Source organism: Felis catus, chromosome X, assembly GCF_018350175.1.
Source record: "Felis catus isolate Fca126 chromosome X, F.catus_Fca126_mat1.0, whole genome shotgun sequence".
Taxonomy (NCBI): domain Eukaryota; kingdom Metazoa; phylum Chordata; class Mammalia; order Carnivora; family Felidae; genus Felis; species Felis catus.
Genome location: NC_058386.1, coordinates 33115060 through 33139804, shown reverse-complemented (window position 1 = coordinate 33139804; position 24745 = coordinate 33115060). Strand labels below are relative to the sequence as shown.

Below are 24745 nucleotides of genomic sequence, written 5' to 3'. Positions count from 1 at the left end.
ACGAAAGAAGCTAGGCCTGATTCTATTTATACAAAATGTTTAAAAACAGGAAAAATTAATCTGTGATGTTAGAAGCCTGCTTTCTGCTTATTGGTTACCCTTTGGGAAGGAGTCTTGGGAAAGTGAGAAGGGATACAAGGGTACTCTTCTGTTCCGTGACCTGGATAGAGGGTTACATGGGTGCATTCCTTTGTGATAATTCATCAAGCTTCACTCATATGTATATATATTTTACTATACTTACTAGCCACTTAATGTTTATTAGACTGCATTTTAATTTTTAGTTTTTTTATTTTTAGAGAGAAAGAGAGCGTGCAAGTGGGGGAGGGGGCAGAGGCAGGGAAAGAGACAGAATCTTTTTTTCCCCTTTCTCTTTCTTTATTTTTTAAAAATATACATCCAAGTTAGTTGGCATATAGTGCAACAATGATTTCAGGAGTAGATTCCTTAGTGCCCCTTACCCGTTTAGCCCATCCCCCCTCCCACACCCCCTCCAGCAACCCTCTGTTTGTTCTCCATATTTATGAGTCTCTTCTGTTTTGTCCCCCTCCCTGTTTTTATATTATTTTTGTTTCCCTTCCCTTATGTTCATCTGTTATGTCTCTTAAAGTCCTCATATGAGTGAAGTCATATGATATTTGTCTTTCTCTGAGAGAGAGAATCTTAAGCAGGCTCTGTGCTCAGTGTGGAGCCTGACATGGGGCTCGATCTCACCACTGTGAGATTATGACCTGAGCTGAAATCAAGAGTAGGATGCTTAACCAACTGAGCCACTCAGGTACCCCTAGACTGCATTTTTAAAGGGCAAAAAACTACTCATTCATTATTGCAATGAAGTTGTTTCAGAAATTTTTCTTCCCTATCCTGGCAAAATGCCAAGTAGAAAACATGGTTCAAACCCCTACTTTGCTCACTATAGCAAAACTGGTTCTACAGATGTAACCAGAATGACATCCTAATACTGGAAAATACATTTCAAAGTTCTAGTGACTGAGACTTTGCAGTTACCAAAATCTCACTTGAACATCTGCCAGTTTTCCAGATGTTTAGTCAGAAATTGAGGACTTTCAATACATATTTATATCTTGTTGAGTACTCAAAATTGTCAGGACAAATATTATGGCCCATCATTCACAGCACACGTGATGTGATCATTACTGTCTACAATCCTCAGAGATCCTGAATGCTTTTGCTATTTTTCTTCCCAAAATATTTTGATTCCTTGCCTAAGGAAACCGGATGCTAAAATCTCCTCCAGCTCATCTCTTTTACGTTAAAAAAAAATTATTGTACATTTACTTCATGCCAGGGACTAGTGTAAGCACATTACAGGTACTAATCACTTCATCCTTACAATTCTATAAAGTAAATACTCTTATAATCCTCATTATACAGATGAGAAAACAGACAAAGACGCTAAATAACTTCCCAGAAATCACTCAACTAGCAGAGCTAAGATTCAAACCTAGGCAGTCTTGCTCTATAGAGTCTTGGTCTTAACCAGTAGGCAATTCTGCCTAAATAAATATAGTAGTTCCATTTCCCTAGCAGTGGCCTTAGCTTCACTTTTCATCTCTTTTACCAGTGGGAGGCAAGCGTCGAGAATCTGCCCAGGACCTCAAGGAGTGTGGAGAATGCCTCCAGAGTATTTAGGGGAACTGTCCAATTCTTCCTTGCTTCCACTGAGCCCAAATTTACTATCTAGTTTCTATTACATGAGTATTCTCTATATAAAGACTTCCTGAAATCATGCTGTCCAGGCACCCGGGAGTGCGTAAGCCTCACTGCACTAAGCTGGTTTCTGGAAATCGCCTCCCAAGGCCCAACAAATGATCGGAAAGAAGTGAGGCAGGCTCCTCTATCTGCCCTGCCAGCTTCCTCACCATCCTACCTCAGACAGAAGAGACATCAGTGAGTTTAGGTACATCAAAGAAAACCCTTGCCCTCTATAGCGAGACAAAGGAATTTAGTACCTGATTCCTGCACTGGCCCCTATATCAGGTTATCTAACAGCAAAATGGTAGCAAGATCATTCAGAACGTCAAGACGAAAGTTCTACATTCTGCTGTACCTTCCCAACTATGGCTCAAGACACACCAAACCGTGTTAAAACACAGTTACTCATGTACAGTGAACTTTGTAAATAAATGGGCATGGCCACTTGACCCTCTCTTCCATTTTCTGCTTTGCCAACACTTGAACACACAAATGTTTGCACGTACATCCTTACCTCCACTAGTTTTTTCAACTCCCACAATAATTTTCAGTATAATTCCCCCCCCCATCTATCTTCCCTTCCCTGTTTTCAAATGCTTTTCTGTTTTTCTTAAATTTTTTTTTAACATTTATTCATTTTTGAGAGACAGAGACAGAGCGTGAGTGGGGAAGGGCAAGAGAGAGGGAGACACAGACTCTGAAGCAGGCTCTAGGCTCTGAGCTGTCAGCACAGAGCCCAATGTGGGGTTGAACTCACGGGCTGCGAGATCATGACCTGAGGGCAAGTCGGCCGCTTTAACCGACCGAGCCACCCAGGTGCCGCTCGGTTCTTCTTATTTAATGGACTCATTTTATATGTGCTTATGGTTGTAAATAACACAAAAACCTTTAGAAATAGGTAGAATATAAATAAAAAATGGATAAATAAATGGCTTGGACCTTGCAAAGAAGACCTCAGTTCTCTGTGTGTGACTGTACCTGCTCAGTGCCCTCAATTCTAAGCTGTACTACCAAAACCTACTTTGCAGAGATATGGATGTGGAATCTGAAGGTCCTGTGCCAGATTCTTCAAACACAGGCTCTAGAAGGAAACCTGAGAAGACATATAAATAGTATTGCCATCCTCCAGTGAACCTCTTGTATGGTGGGGGCAGGGGTGGGGTTAGGGGGGAGGTGCTTCCCACTGAGTAGCACTAAGTAACTTTCACTGGTTTGTGGTCACAGAACCCAGAAAGGAAAATCAAAGCCTACACTTAGGCAAAAGCCAAGCCTGGATGAAAAGTCTTGGTGATATACAAGAGCATTTTTACCCCACTGTATTTGGAGGTGAGTTCAATTTAGGAGGAATGGATATGAACCCACCCCCAAGTCTTACGAAACTTCGTATTGTCTTATACACGGACATACACCATTACATAATCATACAGACCATTGTTTAGATTGCTATAGCAGCTATGTATACTCTAGTGAATATAGCTGAGACTGCTTCTTGGTGTAGAAAAATACTATATATATTTATATCACTTCTTCGTTGGATTTGCAATAGCCAAATAAATTCATCTGGTTACAGGCTGATGAGAGCATTATGTGGTACAAATCAGACATCTAGCATAGGGCAGAGGTTTAAGCAACTTCCATATTGGAGCAAAGTCAACACAGTCCACCTAAATCAACTTTAGGGTAAGAAGAAAACAGACTATAATAATTTTTTCCAGCTTTATTGAGGTGTATTTATATACTAAGAAGTGCACATATTTAATGTGTACAATTTGAGGAGGTTGAACGTATGCAAGTAAAATTTTTAGTAACTAAAATTTAAAATAACCACTAACCTAAATTAGCCCATATTTAATCAATTTGCCAATTAAGCAATGCTCCACTTTTAGGTAAAAGAGAAATAGGTCAAATTCACATCTCTAACAGAATACACGCTGAACCAAAACACAGATCCTGTTTTGTTCATTGATGCCTGGCACCAAGTCCAGTGTCTGGCACACAGTGGGTGTTCAATAGAGATTTCCTGAAGAAATTAGGTGGTAAGTAGGATTTATTATTAAATAAAAAATAATGTATTCAAGCCAGTGGTACATATCTTCTTCATTTACCAAATCATATGCTACAAACATGTTCTAAACAGTGTACCATCTCAATCCTTCAACAATGTTTCTCATATATATGGGGTCTTCTCCAAAGAAAGGCAGAAAGGTAACAAACATAAGGCTGAAAAATACACAAGCAAAATAGGTTTCTGCACGGCCCACATTTACTGGAATATCAAATGCTCAGAAATCTCCATTCCTTTTTTGTTTTTAATGTTTATTTTTGACAGGGGGAGAGGGAGAGAGAGCGTGCGCACACACACAGGAGAGGGACAGAGAGAGAGGGAGACAGGGAATCCGAAGCAGGCTCCAGGCTCTGAGCTGTCAGCACAGAGCCAACGCGGGGCTCAAACCCACGAACCAGGAGATCATGACCTAAGCCAAAGTCGGATGCTCAACTGACTGAGCCACCCAGGCGCCCCTCCATTCCCTTTGGGCTGTTTTACTGAGTTCCATGGCATATTTGTTCTGCCAGCCACTCTTGTTTTGAAAGAGATCAGTTAACCAACTCTTCGCTCAATGTATTACCATCCTTTTTACTAAACATTAACTAAAATAATTCAAACGTACTTCTAAGAGGTTTAAAAATGAGTAAGACAACTTTGAAATCAAAGAATTAGCAAGTTTTCTAGATTCTTTCTAGATATTCATTGCTCTACTCACACACACATCTGTGCTTCCTTTAATGAACCCTAACATTTGGATCCTGGTTCACAAACAGCAAAAGAACTCAAAAAGTGTTCACAGAAGCAGACAGTAACAACTGCATGTCCTTAAGTTCAACTCAAAGTAGCCAATTCTCGGAAGTTCCAAAATCATAAGTTTGTTATCTTTTTCCTAAACACAATGAACATGTGCCACTATAATAACCTTATTATAAGATGCTTTGAATTTATGTTTAATATTATTTTCCCTAGAGAAAATTCAATTTCATTCTAGCTACTGAGTCCAAATTACTTTTAGGTCTCTTGAGGCACAATTAGAAATACCAGAAATAGCTTCCAATCTGAAGCAAGCATTAAAACTACTTATCTCTGGAAATATAAAGCTTGGCTCTCTAAATCTTTCTCGGTCTCCTACATGCTGAAAAACTGAAGAATCAGCCTTAATAATAATAATAGAAGGGCCAGCCCTACCAGTGACTATTATCCACATTACAACATAGCCATGGAAGCCAGTTTGACTCTTTCTACATGTTCCCCTTGCCCATCTGCAAATCTCCAGCCCTTACTGAGCCAACCTTTTATTCCCCCATTCAGTAGTCAGGGTGATCTTTGACTGCAGAGGATGAGGAAGGGTTGAGGCTATCACACCTGAGAAATAAAAATGTGAATTCAACTCCCTTTCTAAAAAAGTCTCTAGTATGTCCACATGGCCTGTCACCAGGCTAAGTGCTATTAAACATGTGCTTAAGGCATTTTTAAAAAGGTTTTTGCAGTAATGTATGAGGAATGCTATTATTTACGCACATTTTTCTCAAATTAAAATTCTTAATTTAGGATACTTTTAAAGGTAGACATACAAAAGCTGGTTCTTAGAAAAGATCAACAAAACTGATAAGCCCTTAGCTGGACTGACCAAGGAAAAAAAAAGACAGAATGTTAATTACCACTATCAGAAATGAGGGGATATTACTACCGACATTAAATATATAAGGAAATATTATAACAGTGTTTGCCAATAAAGTTGGTAACTTAGGTGAAATGGATAAATTCCGGGAAAAATACAACTTACCAAAAGTGGCACAAGATGAGATGAAAAATCTGAATAGCTGTCTATCTATTAAAGAAATTAAATTCATTAGCAATACCTTCCCATGAAGAAAAACTGATTCATCACTGCTTTGCATCAGACCAGAGAAGGAGCCAAACATGGAATCCAAGCTACTTGAATCACCTTTTACAAGGTTAAAAATTTCATTAAAATCCATTAAAGTTACCAATGCTATACCAAAAAAAAAAAAAAAAAAAAAAAGGGTAGGCACACAGCCCTTGCAGACTTGCTATCTAGTGTAGTTTCCCTAAAAGGGGACCCTCCATAAAGAAACAATCAGTGATACAGTGATAAATTAACCTCTGGTGAGCATCTTAACCAAGGGCTTGTACCACAAGCCAATGTTTTCTGCTCGTCTTATTTAATTTTCACAACAATCCCGTGAAGCCTGTGTTGACAGATGCAGTTTATAAATTAAGAGACAAAAGGTCTCTGAGGTCAGCTTGGTGACACTATTCAATAGCAGAATAGGCTATGAGCCCAAGCTTCTGACCTTAGTCTCAGAGGATTTCAACAAAGTACCAACTGTGTTCCAGCTTCGAGGCTGCCTGGAAGGAGAGTGCCCCCTGAATTTCCCAGCAGTGATGCCCCAGAGCTGTGGAGAAACCTCCATCAAGAATATAATACTACATTGTTTGGGCTCAGACTTCCCTAATCCTTAGCTGCCCCATAGCGTCTTCATGCTCTTCATGGGTGTCTTGAGACCATCTAAATTTCACATGAGCTCCCATATCTCTTCAAGGAAATTTAATTCAGAACCTACTTAGGCCAACAAAAGGGAAAGGGAAGGGAAGGGAAAGAAAGAAAAGGGAAGCGAGAAGAGAAGAGAGGAAAGGAATAAAACAGCCTTTGTAACATTTCAAAGCACTTTCAAATCCATTATCTGACTTATCTTCCTACCCTCCTAAGGAGGTAAGCAAGGCAGCCACTGTCTCTTCTGCCTCATAAAGGAAACTGAGACCTAGGAGGACACACGAATCAAAAGGAGAACGGAGAAACAGTGTTAGAGTCCTATGGTAGAACAAGGGTTGGCAAACTAGGTCTTATTTTTGTATAGCTCATGAGTTAAGAATGTTTTGTACATTTTTAAAGGGTTGTAAAAACAAACAAAAATGAAGAATAAGACACAGACCACGATGGACTGCAAAATCGAAAATATTTACCATCTGTCCCTTTACAGAAAATTGTTGCCTGCGATAGAACAGTTTTAAGTCACACACAAGAAATAAACCAGCACTACATTCATCAGCGGCATAGTTCTCAAAATATCATGTTGAGCAAAAATACAAATTTTAGAATGATGTTTGCAGTGTGATAAGGATTAAAGACCTACAAAACCAATACATAGTATTTATGGATACAGTACAAATATAGTTATGAATCATGCATGAGAATGATAAACTCTGAAATGATGACAAGGGTCACAGGGTGCCCTGATTATACTAATAATATTTTATTTCTTAAAGAGACAAAAAGATAATTCTGAAGCAAATATTTCATGTGACTGTCAGATAAAGTAGGCAAGGAGGTATGTGTGTGTTTATTATATTATTTTCTAGTCCTGACTCTATGCCTTAATATTTTACAATATCAATATTTTGAACTAATGTACAAAGAAAAAATATCTGTGGTTAATAAGTGGGTGAATATTACAGACACGTGTGTGGTTTTTAGCAGGTCTCCAGAAAAACACCAAAAAAGCACCCCCCAGAAAAGCCCTCCTGACGTCCTTGGGGGAAAGTCACAGAAAACTCCTCTGCTAATATGAGTGGTTAGATGGGATTTGCAGCTGAATAAGCAATCTGTACTCATATTCTTCACTACTTCCCTTCAGGCTAAAGGGCGTTTGTCAAGGAGTGTGCAGGACCTTGGCCTTGGGGCTGTCCTAGTCTCACATTCCTGTCAAGGACTGAAGACATACACATATAGCTGGGACAAAACCAGGAAGACAAGTGAGTCATGATTCAAAATCATCTCAACAGGCTGATACTCTGGGTGTGAATCCAAGAAAAGGAAAGATAACAAGAAAAAATATCAAGCCCTACCTTTATATATTTATATAAAAATAAAAATATAAAAAATACATAACATAAAAATAAATATATGTTTATATATATTTCTATATATGATACACAGAAATACACTGTATAGGTACAAGATGCGTAAATCTTGGCTTAGCTGCTCTCAGTATGACAAAAAAAAAAAACCTGGGAGAATTTATATCTATCCATATAAAACAATTGTATCATTCAGCTCCTCCCAAAGCTACATCATTTGGGCACATAAATAAAATAAGAGTTCAGATTAAAGCCGAAAAATTAAATAAAATGAAATGAAACATAGTCCCACTGCTACCAGCTCTTGTTGAAATAAGTCTGCAACATCATACACAATTATGAATGCCATGTTTTAAGAAAAAAGTGCCAAGCCAGATTATATCTCAAGTACCATAACCTTGATGGCTACAAAGCCTTCCATTAGAGAAAGAACTGGAGGATCTGGAGAATGAAAAAGGAAACAGAGTCAGGATAGTTGTAAATATTTGGAGATCTGGCATGTTAGTAAGGGGTAGTAGATGTGTTAGTGTTGCAGTAGTGGGAAAAAAAAATCAGGTCTAACCATGGGGCTGAAGATTAAAAGAGGTTGATTTCCATACAATACAAGTGAAAATCTCTACTTAGTAGTGTCAGCTGGTGGGGTATTATCAGGCAATGGATTTATTTCCCCCCCAATCTCCTCTCAACTGTGGTTTGTGGAAACAGAATGTGGAAGAAGTGACAGTGCCCCAGTTCTGAGCCTAGATCACAAGAGACTGCAGCTCTACATGCTCTGACTTTCCCAGAGTCCTGCAACCACCAGGAGAGACTGCTACGGAGGTAGAGACCACATGTAAGTGAGCCATTCCAAGTGCAGTCATCCCAGATCAGTCAGTCATTCCCAAATGACCCAGACTGAGTGTGTGCTCATGAGCAAGCTCAGCCAAGATGAAGCCTAGCCTGGCCCAGACCAGAACTGCCCAGTTGACCTGTAGGCTAATGAGCAACAATAAATGCTTATTGTTTAAAACACTAAGTCTTAGGTAGTCTGTAACTTATAATAGCCAGCTGATACCAAGGAGACCTCTTGTCCCCTTTCCAGACATATGGCAGGCACCTTGGTCTCTACTCACCCCAGGCTATTCCCTCAAGTCTCCCACCTTCAGCAATCTACAAATGAGAATCAGGCCTCAGTCTCTAGGCTCATGAATAACCTTTAACTACAGGGTACACACCAATGAGAAATTTCAAGAGAGCAAAAGTGGGGTGGGCCTCTGGTTCCCAGCTTAGAAGGCAGGAAATGCAGTGGTTGGTTACCCATGTTGTGAACACTCTTCATCTTGAAAACCTCATTTTAGGTGGCTTCTGGGAGGGGAAGTGAGGGCATGTATATTATAGAAACCCCTATTTCTCTCACCCCTACCCTCAGCTATTTCCTTATAGAAGCTGAGGGTGGGGATGTGGGGGTTCATTGTTGGAGGGTTGGTTTGTCACAGTTGGAAAATCCTGAAAAAAGGAATCTGGCCAATTCTTAGTGGTTTTTTTTTTTTTTTTTTTCTGAATGTGGCACATACAGCACCTGAGCCTGATGTCTTCTTGGGGGAGGGGAAAGGAAAAGTCCCACTTAACTTATTATATAAGAAAGAACATTCTAACAAGAAAGTTTTAGCAATGCAACAGTGCCTTTTGAGTACTGAAAGCTATCCAGCAGAGGCTGGTGGACCACCTTTAAGGGAAACCAAAGAAGGGATTTCTAGATAGAGTGCAAAGTCGGACATGATGACCTCTTAAACCCTATCTACTTCTTAACATTCTACATCTCCATGAGAAGCAGTGTTGGCTAAAAGACTAGCAATGGGCCAAGCATCCAAAAACATGGGTTTCAGTCTTGGCTTTGGGCCCTTGAACCTCCTGAACCTTGGTGATGCAGATTCGATGGGCCTCCTACTCTTAATTGGTATTCTTCCTCCTTTCTTCCTTGAAGGCAGAGTTCTGATTACATGCTCACCCTCCCATATGTTCAAGGAAGATGCTCACACATTTGGCTCCTGGAGTAAATCAAGATTTGTATAGACTAGTCTCCTACAATGTTTTTGTTTCACAAATAGAAACAATGATATTTGCATGGTATATTCACTGGGTTAATTAGATGAAGTTGATCTATCTATTCCAGTCCCCACCCAGCTGCTTTGTAGGGACAAGGGTATCTATACCTTAGAGGCATCTGTAACTCTCTATTACTATGGTTAGGGACTGGTTTAGCCTGACCCATGTCTGGCCAATGAAACCAGAGTAGAATTCTGCTGAATGAAAAGGTGTTCCCCCCTCAACAGAAAAAAGCACACAGGAAGAAACCATTCTCTTCTCTCGGACTTGGTCATGCCTATATGTGATGTCTAGATCTACAACAACCTGTAGGAGTTTTAAAACATGGCCCTTCAAATTCTTTGATATTCTTCCCATCAAGGAGTAGGGTCCATGTCTCCTCTTCTTAAATCTGAGATCTAGTGAATGCTTAAATAATAGAATATAGCAAAAATGACTCCGCCACTTTCTGGGTGAACACATTAAAAAGCAGAAAATTTCCACTTTGTCTCTTAGAACACTCATTCTTTTTAAAAAAAAATTTTTTTTAACATTTATGTATTTTTGACAGACAGAGAGAGACAGTAGGTGAGCGGAGGAGAGGCAGAGAGAGAGGGAAACACAGAACCCGAAGCAGGCTCCAGACTCTGAGCCATCAGCACAGAGCCCGATGCAGGGCTCAAACTCTGGAACCTTGAGATCATGACCTCAGCCAAAGTTGGACACTCAACCGACTTGAGCCACCCAGGTGCCCCAGAACACTCATTCTAAGACCTAGATGCCTTCCCTTGAGGGAGCCAAGGAGAGGCCCACTTGGAAAAGAACCAAGGCCTCCAGCCCTCAGCCCCACCTAAGCAATCAAAAGAAAACAAAGTACCAAACTGCCAGCCATGTGAGTAAGCCATCTTGGAAGTGGATTCCCCAGCCTTCAGTCAAGCTGCTCCAGCTGATACCACATGGAACAGAGTGAAGTGGACTCAGCCGAGATTTGTCAGATTACAAGTTCATGGGCAAAAGAACTATGGTTATTTTAAGTCACTAACTTTTGTGGTGGTTTGCTCTGTGGCAATATATCATAAATAGTCCTCTTGCAATCATGAGGGGAAACAGACACAAAGATGGAAAATGCCTAGGTCCTTGATGACATTGCTGTGCCTGTAAATCAGCCAACCATGGGATCACTCTGCCTCTGTATCAGGTGAGGTATAATAAAAAATTTATTTATATACATAAAAAATTTATTTATATTTAATAAAATGTATTTATATAAAAATTTGTATATAATAAAATATAAAAATTACATATTTTAACACGTACATACATGTATATATTTATTTTTAAGACACATTTAGGTGGGTCTGCTATCATTTGTAATTGCAATGTCTTAAATGATACCCTCTGCCTTTTTATCTGTAGAAATGAGATTAATTGATCTGCTCTTTACTTTTCACCATTCGCTGACTATATATTGAGAACCCACATGTGCCAAACTGGGCCTGCACAAATAAGACAAAGACCTGTGGCTAGCCCGGTAGATCATGCCTGACCACTCTCCCCACCCCCAACAAAAACTAATAAATGTTCCTTGAGGAAGCATGAAAAACACAAAGAAATGGAAAGAAGAAAAAACGGCCCATACCCTCACTATCCTAAGACAACTATTTGACATTTCAGTGTTTCCTTTCAGACTCCTTTTGAAGTTTTGTATTTTGTGTATGTGTGTGCATGTGAGTGCCTGTGTGTGTGTGTAGACATGCAAAAAACTGAGGACATGTTGTGGCAGAAATTTATAAACTTTTATCATATGAAGCACTACATACACACATACACACACAGAGCTATACTGCAACATCCCTCCCATACACCTCTAAGAATGTATGAATTAAAAGTATTATCTTTAGATTAGTTCATAAAACACAGCTGGTCTCAGAAACAGGTGACACATTATGGGTTGTTTTTTTTTTTCCTGAAGCTAGACAGTGTGTCTGGCCAAGGCACATCTCTGGGAAGTGACCTGATTAAAATGATGGCAATTGTGTCAGGTTACCAAAGTTCAAACAACTGTATTATAAAATTAGACTGATGAACCCTAGCCTCTTTTCCCCAAATACAGCAGATATGAAAGGGATGAGTTATTAAGAGTGCTTTCCTAGGAATTCAAGACACAATAAACACCTCTGAAATCACTAACTGAAAACATCCTATGCTAATCACTACCTTCTACCCATTCAACTCACTTGTCTAAGAACTACTACAACTTTTTTCATATTCTTATCAAGCATTCAAACCAAATGAATCCTCTATTTCCCCTCATCCAGCTAAGAATCCTCGGTGGACAACCTCATTCATTCTTGTGCACAAACTTCAAACACACTTGCCCCTCTGTTCCTTTGCAGCCTCTGACAGAACTTGTACCCTGAAGGAATCTGGCTGCTTTTTCCACAGCTGTACATGCCTGGCCTGCTGTTGTTCAAATTACCACCTCTATTCAGATGACTATTCTCAAGCAGCAGAGCCTGAGGCAAGCATTTGGATGCAGGCAGTTCAGGTGGGAGCTAAGCCTTTGAAACAGTGAAGGAGTAAAGGCAGCAGGGCTAATGAAGACGGCATTAAACTGGTTAACACTGCGGCAAATGGGGCTCATTCTCTTTGGGGATCCACAGAGAACCATACAGATTAGACCCCAATTTATCCATCTTAAGGACAGAGACTGAGGGTATATCCACAGACTAATGTCTCCTTTCGTTTGGAGGTAGCTCCATTAAGTGTTACCTTCCACCACACTTCTCATTCATGCTTGAGCTACATTCTCTGGCACAGGAGAAAACCTTGAGGCAGAAAAAAGAGAAATGCCACAGTGTGTCCTCGGACTTGTAGTCGGTGGTTGATGTGGGATGCTGGCAATGCATGTGGAGCTCTTCCCCACAGCTGCACTAAAATCAAGAAGGCCAAAGACAAGGGACTCACAGTATCCAAGAGCCTGCTACAGGCCCCCAATTTACCTTTCCGGGCTATATACCCATTTTTGCTTGCAGGCTACATCTTCAAATCCTATGGGACACCTTCTCTCAGATGCCCCCCACATAGACACTTCCAAGTCAAAATGGCAGAAAGTGACAGGAGGCAGAAGTACACCCACGGAGTTAAACTGTTTAGTAGCATTTGCTGATGGCAGTAGCACGGAGCTCCCTCAACTGTGAGTGGGCTCGCCAGTGGCTTGCCAGGAGGGCCCTCGCCAGGCTTTAGAACACAGGGGTCAGCAATTCTTCCTGAGTTGGGACCGGTCATCAATTGGACAGTTTGTCCCGTCCCTAGAGAAACTCAAGGTTTGGCACTGCCGACTCTCCGCATCCTGCGAGGTGACGGCCACAGGACTGGTTGCCTGCCAGCTCCAGGATACAGGCTGGCAGGTCAGCGATACAAATGAGGAGGACGTGGTCCAGAGGAGGTTCAGTTGTGTCCCCTCTCACAATGAAATAAAACCAGTTTCGGTCCCAATGACCTCTTTATTTCAGCCTTCCTAACCAACATTCCTTTGTTCTTTTTTGAACTGGTTTTTAACACCTGCCCATTCCATAGGTCATAACATCTCTTAACATGTACCCATGTCTCTGTGAGTGACACGATTTTACCTTTTTTTTTTTTTTAATATCTTTTAAACACTTTGAAACTCATAATGAGGTGGCCCACAGGTTCACCTGCGAGAGCCAGGTAAACTGTTCATGGAGAATGTATTGTGCGGGCAGTGAAAGCCCAGCAGTGTCTTTTCTTGGCACTTCGAGGTGAAGCCAAAGTGCCAACAGAACTGTGTTCGCTCTACCTTTTTCTGTCTTTTAAAAGCTGCTCCAATATTCATGGATTTGTTTCGTTTTTGTTCATTTACAGCCATTAAGTTATTCCCTATGGTTGGCAAAAATGGATGGGAATTTGTTTTGGGGTCTGACCATCTGGAGATCTCTCTACATGGACTTAGGGTTTATAGACATCTAGTCCCTGCTGGGAGAGAGGCAACAAAGAATCTGGCTTGTCAGTCTTTTTGTTTATTACTCTTTTTTTAAGCGTAAATCAATTCAGAATCTCATGACCTTTGGGAGGAAAACAGCTTTTTGAAATCTGGACTGGGAAGATTTTCTGTTTCTGTGTTTACTCTTGATCCATGGCTAAAATCATAAAATTGAAGCTATTTCTCTGTAGCTGTATGTCTCTATATCTCTAGTTCAGAAATGCCTTCACCTCTAATTCTGCTGAATGTGTAGCATTTTCCTACCTTTGGATGGTATTAATATATTAGATTATAAAGTCTCTTTCTTAAATTAAAGGAGGTCTGTTCTGATTGGCATATATAGATAAGTAATTGCTTACATACACTGAATATAACAAATATTTCCTACAATACGGAAATTAAGTATCTGAAACGTGCAAAGTGTTTAAAATATATTTTAAGAATTCAAATTCACATGGAATTGATGCAAATATTTGACAATTTCAACTAGTCTAATATTTGGGATTTAATGAAACCAACTATGTCTTCTCTATCAGCATGGAATATAAAACAAGCATATATTTTTCTGCCTCTTGGGTATATATTTTTGCTAAACTTACACAGGTTTATAATCAAATAGGCTAGAATTACCTACTGAATATTTAAGATTACAAAAACATCAATTTATGTTTAAGCAAACTGAATCATTGTTCTAATGAACTTGTATTTCCACAGTAATGAGGTTTTATAGTATGTCATCTTGAAAAGCATTTCCACTGGGGCACCTTAGTCACTCGGTTAAGCGTCTGACTTCGGCTCAGGTCATGATCTCAGGTCAGTGAGTTTGAGCCCCGCGTTGGGCTCTGTGCTGACAGCTCAGAGCCTGGAGCCTGCTTCAGATTCTGTGTCTCCCTCTCCCTCTCCCTCTGCCCTTCCCCTACTCACACTCTGTCTCTCTGCCTCTCAAAAATAAATTTAAAACGTTAAAAAAAAAAAAGAAAAAAAAAAGAAGTATTTCCAAAATCTTTAGATAACTGAAGACCTTTGACTGATATTATGAAATAATTAGTAGACACTGAATGGACACCTCCATCATTTCTAAGAAAACTAAAACATTCATTACAGGCATAATTTTAATTTATATACTTTTGCTTCTTATTTGTATATGCTACAAAGAGGCTATATCTTTGGGTTTGAAAATGAACGTATATTCACTTCTGCCATGTTGTGAAACGTATAAGGGAATCGTGTGGCTAAATGAAAGCTAGGCTGAGTGTATTCTCGAGCTCTGCTAAAATGACAGAAACTCACAATTATCCACCCCCTTGTTTTCTCTGTGAAGTACTAGTGCCTAAAAGCTATAATTAATAAATATGAATGAGACTATATGTGACTGAGACTCTACTAGGAGTCTCAAGATAATGACACACACTTATTTTGATTTTAATTAAGTGCCAAAAAGGGAATGTTTCTGTCCAAAGCAAAATCACTTGTTCCAGAATTTCCTATGGCTGCTCTAACCAATTACCACAAACTTGGTGGCTTAAAACAATACATATTTACTCTTGCAGTTCTGGAGCTCAGAAGTCGGAAATCAGCTTCTCTGGGCTAAAATCAGGGTGTCAGCAGGCCATGCTTCCTCCAGAGGCCCTAGGGGAGAGAATCCCTTTCCTGGCCTTTTCCAGCTTCTAGAGCCAAATTCCTTGCATTGCTTGGTTGCTGGCCCTTTCCTCCAGCTTCAAAGCCAGCAGTCCTCATGTTATCTTCTTCCTCTGTCATCAAACCTCCTTCTGCCTCTCTCTTACAAGGACACTTGTGACTGCATTAAGAGTCCACCACGTAATCTGCAATAGCCTTCCCATCTGGCTTTATCGGCAAAATCCTTTTCTGCCATATAAACCTGTGAGTTATCATTCACAGGTTTCAGAGATTAGAACCTGAATATCCCTCAGGCCATTATTCAGGCTCTCACCTCACCTCCTATATAATCTACACCCAAAGAGGGGAGATACCATATCTCACCATAGTAACACTTTCTTATTACTTTATCATAAGAAAATTCATTGTTCTCTTTAAAGTAAAAGAAACTTGCATTTTTTGTATCTTCATTTAAATATTGTACTGTTACTTTAATTAATAAATAGCCAAGCTATAATCATTCATACACTCAGGCACCTATGATCCCATCTTAATTCTCAAATGTCCTGGAAACTTCAATTTTACCTTCCAACACAGATTCCAAAATGAAAAATGAAATAAAACTTAACGTCTTTTGTACTTTAAACATTCTTTGAGATTTTCCAGAGGTCCTTAAAAAGTAATAAAGACTTGTTCCTTTGCCTTACAAAAAGAGGTGTTCGAAAACTTTAGCTCTATTTGCTATGTTAGTATTGGTTAGTTGTATAAGAAAAAATCAAATCAAAAGAAGTATTCAGCTATCCATAGATTAAATCTGAATAAGGAAAATATTATTAATATAAATATTTTAGTTCTATGCTGGATGCAAAGTCCCTAGAGATTTATTAGCACCCTTATTGTCTATGTTTCTAATTACCAGAGTCCAGTTGGGGCTTTCCCTGATGACATTAGGCAACAAAATTAGTGTTATTAGTCATAATTTCAGTACATTAAAAAAATGGTACCAACCTTCCTTTTCAAATTTTAGTAGAAATTTCTACACCACTGTTTCCAAAATGAGGACATACATCAAACCTTTCTGTGAATCTTTGTTAAAATACATCTATTTAAAATCTACCCCAGATTTTTTTGAAAACAGGTTTAATCATCATGCATTGTAGATACTTTCTCCAAAAGTCTTTTTGGATTGGCTTTATTATCTTATTTTGCATGTCACAAAAAATTTCCCCTTCACTTGTACTGTTTTCATTATATACTCCTACCAGATTTTGCACTTGTGAAAACTGTCACAAGTCGCAAGTGACCCACAAATATTTTAAGTCTCTGTTGTCTTCTCAGAGTTTTTTTTATTTACTCTGATGGATGCTTCCCTCAAGGCCCTATGATCAGCTAAAGACAGGAGAACTCCGTGGAAAAGGACAGTAATTAAGGTACTTCAAGAATAAACTTTTAAGCACAGACTTCTGATGCCATCATATAATCAACCTGTAACACCAAGTCAGTGGACAGAGTCAGAATTTTGAGAACGCCTTATTTGAGAAGGAGCTGGGTTCATGATCTAGCTATTACAATGACCAGTGGAACAACACCTCTGCTTTGTATAAAATCAGTCCTTGATCCTAACCCATCTGGCCTTTTTGATATAAAATGCAAGTAAAAGTTCGTGTTGCTCGTGCTAACCCAGAGGTCCAACAAACCCCGACATCTCTGTATCCAAGAGAATAGCTTCTTTATCCCAGAGGAGAGTATTACACACTTTGTCTCTTGAGGCTCATCTCTCAGGCTATAGTAGCAGAGGAGCCCCAACAACAGGTACGAGAACAGGACTGGCATACTCACTGTTCTGCCCATTGGCCATGTGACGTTTGGAGAGTTGAGGGTCAGCTCTGGGCCAGAGTGGCCTCAGCTGTAAAATGGACACCCTAAAAAATAATTCCTGTCCTCTGTGCCCCACTTACCCACTGTCAGTACAGACTTCTGTTGGGAAAAGCTCAGACTGGTAATTGTACACCTTGAGCAGACCTCTGAAACAATTTTGTCCAACCTCCTCATTTTATAGCTGTGGAAGCTGATGCGCCCCCAAGGAAACCACACCCGTGGGAGACCAGAACCTGACTTTCCTCCCTCTTCTGGCACTCTGCTGTCCCAGTATGTCATGAAAGCTCTCTCCTCCACAGTCGAGTTGGTGAATTCCTTTCATCCTATGTGGCAGAACCCGAGCGTCCCACAACGACACTACCTGACCTGCCTCCTTGCCGCCAACCGGTTTCCTTTCGATTTTGTTTAAAAAGATGCAGTGGAGAGAGATTTTCCCCACAGCGATTTCAAAACCCTAAATACATGACGTACCAGTCTTCTGTTTTCATGAAGGACTCTGAAGCAGAAACACTACATGAAACATCAAATACAGGTCCTATTCGAGGCCTTTCCTAGATTTGAAACCATACTCCTTAAAGAATAAGGTAAAATAAATTCACTCTTACAGTGCTATTCAAATGTGATTTAGGGACTGATGTAGATCATTAAATTATGTTACTGATCAGCTACGACCGCTTCGGAAATGGTCGGCATTTAGCGACCTTTACGGCAATCGTGGGTTTTGCCACAACATTTAAGTGAGTGGACTCTTCTTGTTGAACAGAGTATATACTAGTTCAGATGTTGCTGAATTCGAGTGAAGAGTCAAAGGTAAACTCCATTCTAGTCCTAGGAAAATAGGACCACATATCAGTTCACAATCTATCTGAACAACAGAAAATACTGGCCCCATACCAAAGACAACTGTGAGGAGCACTGTGCTGTTCTAATCTATTGAAGGAGAGAACTTTACCCTTCAGAAAACTGGTGTTAGGATGGTGAGGATAACGAACTCAAGCAACTTTAAGAGACGGGACGGTACTGTCAAGGAGTGACGTGGGTCATACATGAGATACAACGGCGAAGGGTGAGCACTGTGGCAAACCAGAGAGGCCCAGTAGTCACGGGACAGCAGCCAGACATCTTCATGTGACAATAAACACGTGTGTGCAGACATGTTGACTTCACCCGAGAAGCCAGTGACTGAGGTTTTTATGTTAAAAATTCTTTATTTTAAATGCTGGCAGCTGATTCATTTTCCTGTAAATACATCACTGTAGGCCTAATGATCCCATCTGCTACCTGCATTCTGGCCACATCCTGTAGGATGTCAGATTGAGGAACTAAGGGAGCCTGGGCCTTCAACCGTCTCTGTTCCCAAAGGCTGTTCTCAGTGGGAGCCCAGCCTAATCCCCATGCCTTGTGCTCATGCCAACCCCGAGCCCACACAACCTTCCAGATTCCCCCAGACTCAACTCTTGGGCTCATCTCTTCTCACACATTATGTTTTCTGCTGTGCTGACCCGTGTCTGACCTCAGCCTATCCTCATACACCTTTGGATCCCAGACCTAGTTTGGCAGCTACACACCCCCCAGCCCCGGACCCCACTCACTCTGGTTTTAGTTTCCCATTCCCAACAGGGCACTGGTCATCAACGGTGTCCTCCCTCCAGGGCCCAAGCTAGAGCTGATCCTTCCTCACCATCCTCCACCTCCTACTTTTTTGAAATGCACAAAGGGCCTAAACTTGGTGGCTCATTCTTTCCCAGGAGCAGTGATTCCCCCTCTCCACCTGCCTCCCCTGAGTGGAGGATTCCTGTGCACGTGTAGGAGGGGGATTTGGCAGGGGCTGCATTTACACCCATCCTGTACTGGCCCTGGCCCCCATGTTTCCTGTGAAATCCACAAGCATAGCTGAAGCACAGTTCTTTTTTTTAAATTTATTATTTATCGAGAGAGAGAGAATGAATGAATGAATGAATGAATGAATATATGAATGAATCCCAAGCAGGCTCCATGCTGTTAGCACAAAGCCCAACATGGGGCTCCGTCCCAAGAACCATGAGATTATGACCTGAGCTAAAACCAAGAGTCAGCCGCTTAACTGGTTCAGTCACCCAGGCTCCCCTGAAGTACAATTCTTAAAGGGATGGCAGTATTGCTCTGCCTGATTGTCCCATGCCCCTGTGACCACAGAGGGCTTGCCAACACAGGGTCATTAAACCTTCAAATTCCACTTTGGACACCAGACAGTGTGAAGGAGCCCAGGAAGTCTGGCTCCCTACAGGTGTCACAGAGACCATTAGTGTGGATTACTGCATGGACTGTAAAGTGACCACCTGACCACACAGGTCTGCTAACCCAACATGGTTTATCCACCTACTCTCACCTCTCTGGCCTTAATGTTTATTTTCGAGAGAGAGAGAGAGAGAGAGAGAGAGAGCAAGCAAGCAAGGGAGGGGCAGAGAGAGAGGGAGACACAGAATCCGAAGCAGGGTCCAGGTTCTCAGCTGTGGGCACAGAGCTGGATGTGTGGCTCAAAACCACGAACCGTGAGACCATGACCTGAGCCAAAGTTGGACGCTTAACAGACTGAGCCCCTGAGGTGCTCCTCTCTGGCCTTTATAAATTCCTTTGCTGGGCCTTCTGGTGAAGTACCCAGGGGACTACTTTGTGCTAAAACAAGCCAAAGCCAGGAGCCAAATCAACTGCTTCTAAAAATCAGACAGCTTTTTAACCAACATATCAAAATCTTAGCACACTGACTGATTCCCTTGCATGATCCACCCTGGAGGCAGTCCCTGTTGGCTGAAGGACACTGAAATATGAGAAACCATGCCCTGGTCACAAAGAAACTCAACTTCAGGGATGAGGTGGCAATGTGGGTGCTATCCTGTAACCAGGTGAAGGCGAATCTCCACCTGCAACTGTGAGACAGAGAGAGAGAGAGAGAGAGAGAGAGAGAGAGAGAGAGAGAGAGAGAGAGAGACAGAGAGAGAGATACCTGCTTGCTACTCAAATGAACACAGGGGTAACAGTTGAGCTTGGCTAAGGCAAAGAGGGCTTCCTGGCTCTCTACAGTAAATCACAACTTGGAAAGGCAGACATCTTGACAGTGAGGTTTCTGTAACTGTTTGGTTGAATGGCACTGTGGAGCAAGAAAAGTTTGTTGGATTTGTACGAGCACATATTCAAATCAGCTCTAAACACAACCCTGACACTATTATTGTCAGGACACTCCTATGAAGTAGGTAAAGGCTAAGCCAACACCATACTTTAAAAGATGGTGGCAGGAAGCAGAGGGAGGGTGAGTCCCCAGGCAGAGGGGAGCAGAGAGGAAACCAGGCTGAGGCCTGTCTGGTTCCTGGGTGTACCTCTGGCTGCTTCCTCTGCGTGGCACTCTGTCTCTCCCCAAGGTTCAGCAGGCTGCGGTCTCAGCCAGTGGCCCAGGCCCCCGGCCATCGCGTGAGATCCAGGCCAGGGGCACCTGGGGAAGCACGCCTAAGCATGTGGTCTACAGAAAGGGAGAGACGTGCAGCTACGCACTCAGGGCGCACCCTGTGCCGGGCGCTGCGCTATGCGCCAGTTGACAGGCACGCAATGACTTAATCTTGGCAAAAATCCAAAGATGGGGGAACCCTTATTATCCCCATTTCACACAGGAAAGTGCTTTCCAGAGGCAACAGAGGAGTGTCCCACATCACACGGCCACAAAGTGGTGAACTGGGATGGCCAACCCAGCTCCTCTGATCCCTTTGTCGACGCTGCCTAGGCAACCTCTGACCAGCCCTCTGTGACAGTCCAGGGGGCTGCAGGGGGGGGTGGGGTCTTGAGGACATGATGAACCGGAGAAAATATTAAATGTTGACAGTCACAGGAAGGGGAAAGACTGCCAGAACACTTGACGTGACAACTCTTTTTAACCCAAAACACCACAAGAGTCTTTGTAAGAACTGTATGTCCTCCCGAGTCCAGCACTCGGGACAGAACTTACACGGAACACACTTGTACCTCTCCAAACACGTATTCAGCCCCTGATAACTCTATGTTGCTCCATCAAGTATCTGATCGTAGACGGGTTAGGTGTTTCATGGAGAATGAGATTACTACAGGAGTTTGTAATGGAGTATATTTCTAAATAAATCTATTAACAGTAACCATTAAGAACTTCATAGGATTGGGACACCTGGGAGGCTCAGTCAAGGGTCTGACTGTTGGTTTTGGCTCAGGTCATGATCTCACAGTTCCCGGGATGGAGCCCCGCATCGGGCTCTGCGCCGGTGGTAGGGAGTTCCCTTGGGATTCTCCCTCTCCCTCTCGTTCAGCCCCTTCCCTGTATGCTCTCTCTCAAAATAGAGAAACATTAACAAATGGTTTTTAAAAAGAACGTCTAGGATCGCATGTCTTAGGCCAGATGCTACCTTTCATAGTACTATACGGGTGACCAGTGTCCGCGAGCGACGGCGGAAGGATATACTCCACAGAGGACCGCAGCACTGGCTAAGAATCCCTACCTCGAGCCCCTTTTTGGAATGAGGCGGGGTATAAGGCCATCGAATCAACCTGAGCATAGTTCCTTCTACGTGTACCTCTTCACGGTTTCCCCGTCGCTCCTCAATCTTCACGCGAAGCCCTGGCCCGTTAAGTGCGTGTCGGCTGCTAGGCCACCCTCTCCACCCACCCCCACTGCCATCACCTCCTGACTTCCACATGGTCTCCGGTCAGGAATAAGGCCTGTGGCCCCTCAGTCGTGGTCTTCAGCCCCCACCCTCCTTCTGGGCATTCAACATGCCTGGGAGAGCCACCCCCACCCCGCCAGCCTCCTGGCCTCACAAGCCTGGACTGGCTCAGCGCCAGTGAGGAAGTCTCTTCCCCCTGACCCGCTACTCCCTCAGGGCCGCTTCCCGCACTGTCCCCAGCGAAACCGCTCCCCGAAACGCCCGAGTCCAGCATCCCACACCGACCGCCCCGTCCACCCTCCACCTCCCGTGGGAGGTCTCCTCCCGGATGTCTGACAGACACCTCCGGCTACCTCCGAATGACAGAGACAGACACCGGTCAGAGGCACGGCCCTGGAGCTAACTCCTTTAATGTCACGTGCAGACACAAGGCCAGGCCTCCCTCCTCTGTGGGCGGCTTCGGGGTCCGGACGAGGGGGCGTGGGCATCACCACTTCCGAACTCGGGGCATCCCATCCACCCGACGGGAGGTGGTGTTCTCAAGGAGACCCCTGAGGTGCTGGTTGCTGCCCAGGGCTCGCTGCACGTGCTCCGGGGTGATGCGCATCTTGTGGCTGTCCAGAGCCTCCTTGCCCGCCAGCTCCAGGATGTTGGCCGTCAGGTACTCGAGAACGGCGGTCAGGAAGACCGGGGTGGACGCGCTCAGGCGCGGGGCGTAGCGACCCTCTCGCAGGAGACGCTCCACGCGGCTGACCGGGAATTGCAGCTCGGCTCTCCTGGAGCGGGACACCGCGGGCCTCCTCCGTCTGCGACGGTGCCGACGGCGGCGCCTCCCAGACATGCCGCGTGCTGGGTTGGAACCCGATCGGCCCGGCCTGACCGTCCCGCTGGCCCGAGGGTGGCAGGATGGCGGCGCCGCCTCCTACCAAGTGTGCCCCTCACTGGTCAGGGAGCTGCTTATATGACACCTCCGACATTATGATGTCACTGGTGTCGCTGGTGTCACTGTGCCCTGCTCAGGACTGGCCTGGAAACATCCATGACAGACACCTGGTCTCCCTGTTGACTGCACTGGACCCTCTTTACGAGGGAACTCTTTCTCCTGGCCCTCAACAGTCTGGTACAAACAAGAACAGGAACGTTGCCACTGACACAGTGCTCTGTCTTGAGGACACTCCCCTCCGGGTTACCTGGTCTGGCCTTCCATGATCTTTGAGCTCTTTGACAGCCCTTTGTAAATTGCCAGTCACGGACACACGTACTGAATGCTTTGTCCAGTAGAGGTCCAAACTAAACCCAATTTTGCCCCCGTTGACACATTTAAAGATTATCAATATTTCTACGTTCTTTGCATTCTCTTCTGGATTGGTTACAATATCCGCCAATTCCTCATCAGTGAAGACTCTTAACACATTTTCATGTTACATCGATATAAAGGTCATGAGTTCACTCTCTTTGAAAATATCTTCTAACTGTTTTGGAGGTCACAGTGATATGCCCACTAGATTCACCTGTCAGAGCCAGATAAAATTCAAAGACAAAAATGTGTACCTCATTCTCAGTTAATACCCAGGGGTGTCTCATTTCTTCTAGGTGAATCCAAAGCACCAAGAGCACTTTGTTGATTTTTTCTAATTTAAATTTTTAATAATTTTAATTTCCTTCTCTGCTAACTTTGTGTTTCTGTTTCATTTTTGTTCATTTACAGCCAATGATTTATTTTTATCGTTAACCAAAATGACTGGCGGGGGGGGGGGGTGCCTGGGTGGCTCAGTCAGTTAAGCATCCAACTCTTGATTTTATTTCGGGTCATGAGCTCAGGGTTCCCGGGTTCAAGCCCCACGTTGGGCTCCACTCTGGCACTATGGAGCCTGCTTGGGATTCTGTCTCCCTCTCTCTCTGCCCTTCCCCTGCTTGCTCACTCATTCTCTCCCTCTCACAATAAACATTGTTTAAAAAAATGGTTCAGAGTTTGGTTTTAGGATCTGACCATGTGGAAATCTCTCAAAATGAGTCCAAAGAGATCTAGTTTCTTTTGGGTGAAAGACAAAACACAACCTCATTTTCCAGTCTTTGTTCAAATCCATTAAGAACTGCATACTCTCTGAGGGGAGAAGAGCTTTTTGATATCTGGACTGATGAGATTTGCTGTTTCTGTGTTATACTTGACATATGCCTGAAATTATAGGATTGAAGCTATAAGCTCTACTTGTCTGGGCCCATATGTCTCTGTCTTTAATACACAAAGGTCTTCACCTTTGATTGTGTGAGTGTACAATGTTTTCCTACCTCTGGATGATATTAACAGATTATAAAATCTCTTAAATTAAGGGAGCTCTGTTCTTAAATTGCATTTCTAGATAAATAATTGCTTACAAACATTGAGTATTTCCAAATTTTCTTGAAAATAAGGAAACCGAACTATGATACTTTAAATGAGGTAGATCTAAACAATATATATTCTCCCAGAAACTAAATCACAACTATTTTAAGATATCAAATTCAATTTAAGTAAATCTTTGGCAAACAGGACTAGTTCAATCGTCTAGATTTAATGAAAACAACTAAGTCCTTTCTCTTTTATCAGTGTTAACTATAACACAAATATGCATTTATCTACTACTCAGGTATGTTCTTCCTAAACTTATAAACTTTTACTGATCACATAAACTGGTGTTAATGTATTTTATGTTTAAGATTATGATATATATATAAATTTATAATTAACCAAATTGAATCACTGGTTGGACAAACTTCATTCTACAAAGCAATCACGTTTCATAGTATGTCAACGAGAAGATAATTTTTAAGATTTCTAGATAATGCATAACTTTGGACTGATAGTTAATGGGCATTCAATACATACCTAATTTTTTTAAT

General features: G+C 42.4%; 2 protein-coding genes across 2 annotated transcripts in view; both read right to left on the bottom strand.

The window, feature by feature from the left end:
• The window catches only part of XK (X-linked Kx blood group), a 63218-nt gene that overhangs the window by 12859 nt on the left and 25614 nt on the right, over positions 1-24745 (bottom strand). The gene's annotated exons all lie outside the window — the stretch shown is intronic.
• On the bottom strand, positions 22245-22813 carry LOC123383302 (histone H2A-Bbd type 1-like). Its single transcript, XM_045050431.1, has one exon. It carries the CDS (start codon positions 22704-22706, stop codon positions 22353-22355), a length of 354 nt encoding a protein of 117 aa, XP_044906366.1. The 5' UTR covers positions 22707-22813; the 3' UTR covers positions 22245-22352.

What these genes read in the sequence shown, in the direction of transcription:
- LOC123383302 (XM_045050431.1), bottom strand. Translation starts at nt 22,706, where the DNA reads ATGTCTGGGAGGCGCCGCCGTCGGCACCGTCGCAGACGGAGGAGGCCC.